Consider the following 1,776-nt stretch of genomic DNA (forward strand, 5'->3'; position numbering starts at 1 on the left):
GAAAGGGCCGGTGTTTCGGTTTGGGGACCTGGGGCCAGCTGGCTCCTGAAAATCTGCGATACGCAGGATGCCTCCCAGACCCCAGCTGGCACCAGTGCCAACTCAGGCTGGTTTGATAGTGCCAATGGAGTCCTACAATCTGCCATCAGCAACCGGGGCTGGTGAGTTTTCTTTCAGAGGGAAAGGGCCGGTGTTTCGGTTTGGGGACCTGGGGCCAGCTGGCTCCTGAAAATCTGCGATACGCAGGATGCCTCCCAGACCCCAGCTGGCACCAGTGCCAACTCAGGCTGGTTTGATAGTGCCAACGGAGTCCTACAGTCTGTAATCAGGAACCAGGGTTGTTGAGTTTTATTTCCGAGGGAAAGGGCTGGTGTTTGTGTTTGGGGGCCTGCCGCCTAGAGTGGCCGGCTGGCTCCTGAAAATCCGCGACAGGCAGGATGCCTCCCAGACCCAAGCTGTCACCTGTGCCAACTCGGGCTGGTTTGATAGTGCCAGCCGAGTCCTACAATCTGCCATCAGCAACCGAGGCATGTGACTTTTGTTTCCCAGGGAACGGGCCGGAGTGTGTGTTTGGGGCTCTCTGGCTCCTGAGATTCTGCAATAGGCAGCATGCCTCCCAGACCCATGCTGGCACCATTGCCAACTCGGGCTGGTTTGACAGTGGCAAGTGGCTCCTACAATGTGCCATCAAGAACTGGGGCTGGTGAGTTTTCTTTGCCATGGAAAAGGGCAAAGTTTTTGTCTCAGGGGCCTGTGGCTGCGTTTGGCCGGCTGGCTCCTGAAATTCCGTGATAGTCAGGATGGTTTCCAGACCCAAGCTGGCACCAGTGGTAAGTCGGACTGATTTGACAGTCCGAAATTGTTCCTGGAATTTGCCATCAAGAACTGGGCAGATGAGTTTTGTTTACCAGGGAAGAGTGCCGAGATTTGTATTTTGGGGCCTGTGGCGGGAGTGCCTGTCTGGCTCCTGTAATTCCGCGTTACACAGGATGGTTCCAAGACCAAATCTGGCACCACTGGCAACTCGGGAGGGTTTGACAGTGCCAAGTGTCTCCTGCAATCTGCCATTAAGAACCAGGGCTGGTGAGTTTTCTTTACCAGGGAAAGGGCTGTGGTTTTTGCTCGGGGGCCTGTGGCCGCAAGTGGCCAACTGGTTCCTGAAATTCTACAATACTCAGGCTGCTTCCCAGACCCAAGTTGGCCCCAGTGCCAACTCGGGCTGGTTGGACAGTGCCAGGTTGCTACTGCAATCTGCCATCACGAACTGGGGCAGGAGAGTTTTCCTTCCCAGCAAATGGGGCTGAGGTTTGTTTTCAGGGGCCTGTAGCCTGGACTTGCTGGCTGGCTCCTGAAATTCCGCAATACGCAGGATGATTCCCAGATCCAAGCTGGCACCAGTGCCAACTCAGGCTGGTTTGGTAGTGCGAGGTGGCTCCTGCAATCTGCCATCAGTCTCCAGGGACGGTGATTTTTGTTTCCCAGGGAAAAGGGCCGAAGTTAGATTTCAGGGAGGTCAGTTTATAAACCTGTGCCTCTGTAAACAAGGGTTAGAGAAGAATAAAGAAACAATACATCTTTTCTGTGCATAAAAGGACAAGACACAGGGGAGTGGCAGAGGAAGCGAAGTAAGAAAGGGCTATGAAAAGGTAGAACATGGAGGCAGACGCAGAACAAGGCAAGGCAAGGAAAATTAAGTCAAGGAAGGGGTATGTACGGCCCTCCTTGTCAGACCTTGCCAACCCCTCCCTTGCCCTGTGCCCAGATGGGAGCTCTCTG

The 1,776-nt window shown here is 54.3% G+C and overlaps 1 protein-coding gene across 1 annotated transcript in view; it reads left to right on the forward strand.

Annotated features, from left to right (window-relative positions):
* The first annotated feature begins 800 nt into the window (after positions 1-800).
* Positions 801-1,776, forward strand: part of APBB3 (amyloid beta precursor protein binding family B member 3) — an 11,176-nt gene continuing 10,200 nt past the window's right edge. Inside the window, exons 1-2 of the mRNA XM_031060572.1 lie at positions 801-830; positions 989-1,083. Coding sequence (XP_030916432.1) covers positions 801-830; positions 989-1,083 — 125 coding nt within the window. The remainder of the gene's footprint in view (positions 831-988; positions 1,084-1,776) is intronic.

The sequence above is a fragment of the Geospiza fortis genome, unplaced genomic scaffold (genome assembly GCF_000277835.1).
Source record: "Geospiza fortis unplaced genomic scaffold, GeoFor_1.0 scaffold413, whole genome shotgun sequence".
NCBI lineage: Eukaryota > Metazoa > Chordata > Aves > Passeriformes > Thraupidae > Geospiza > Geospiza fortis.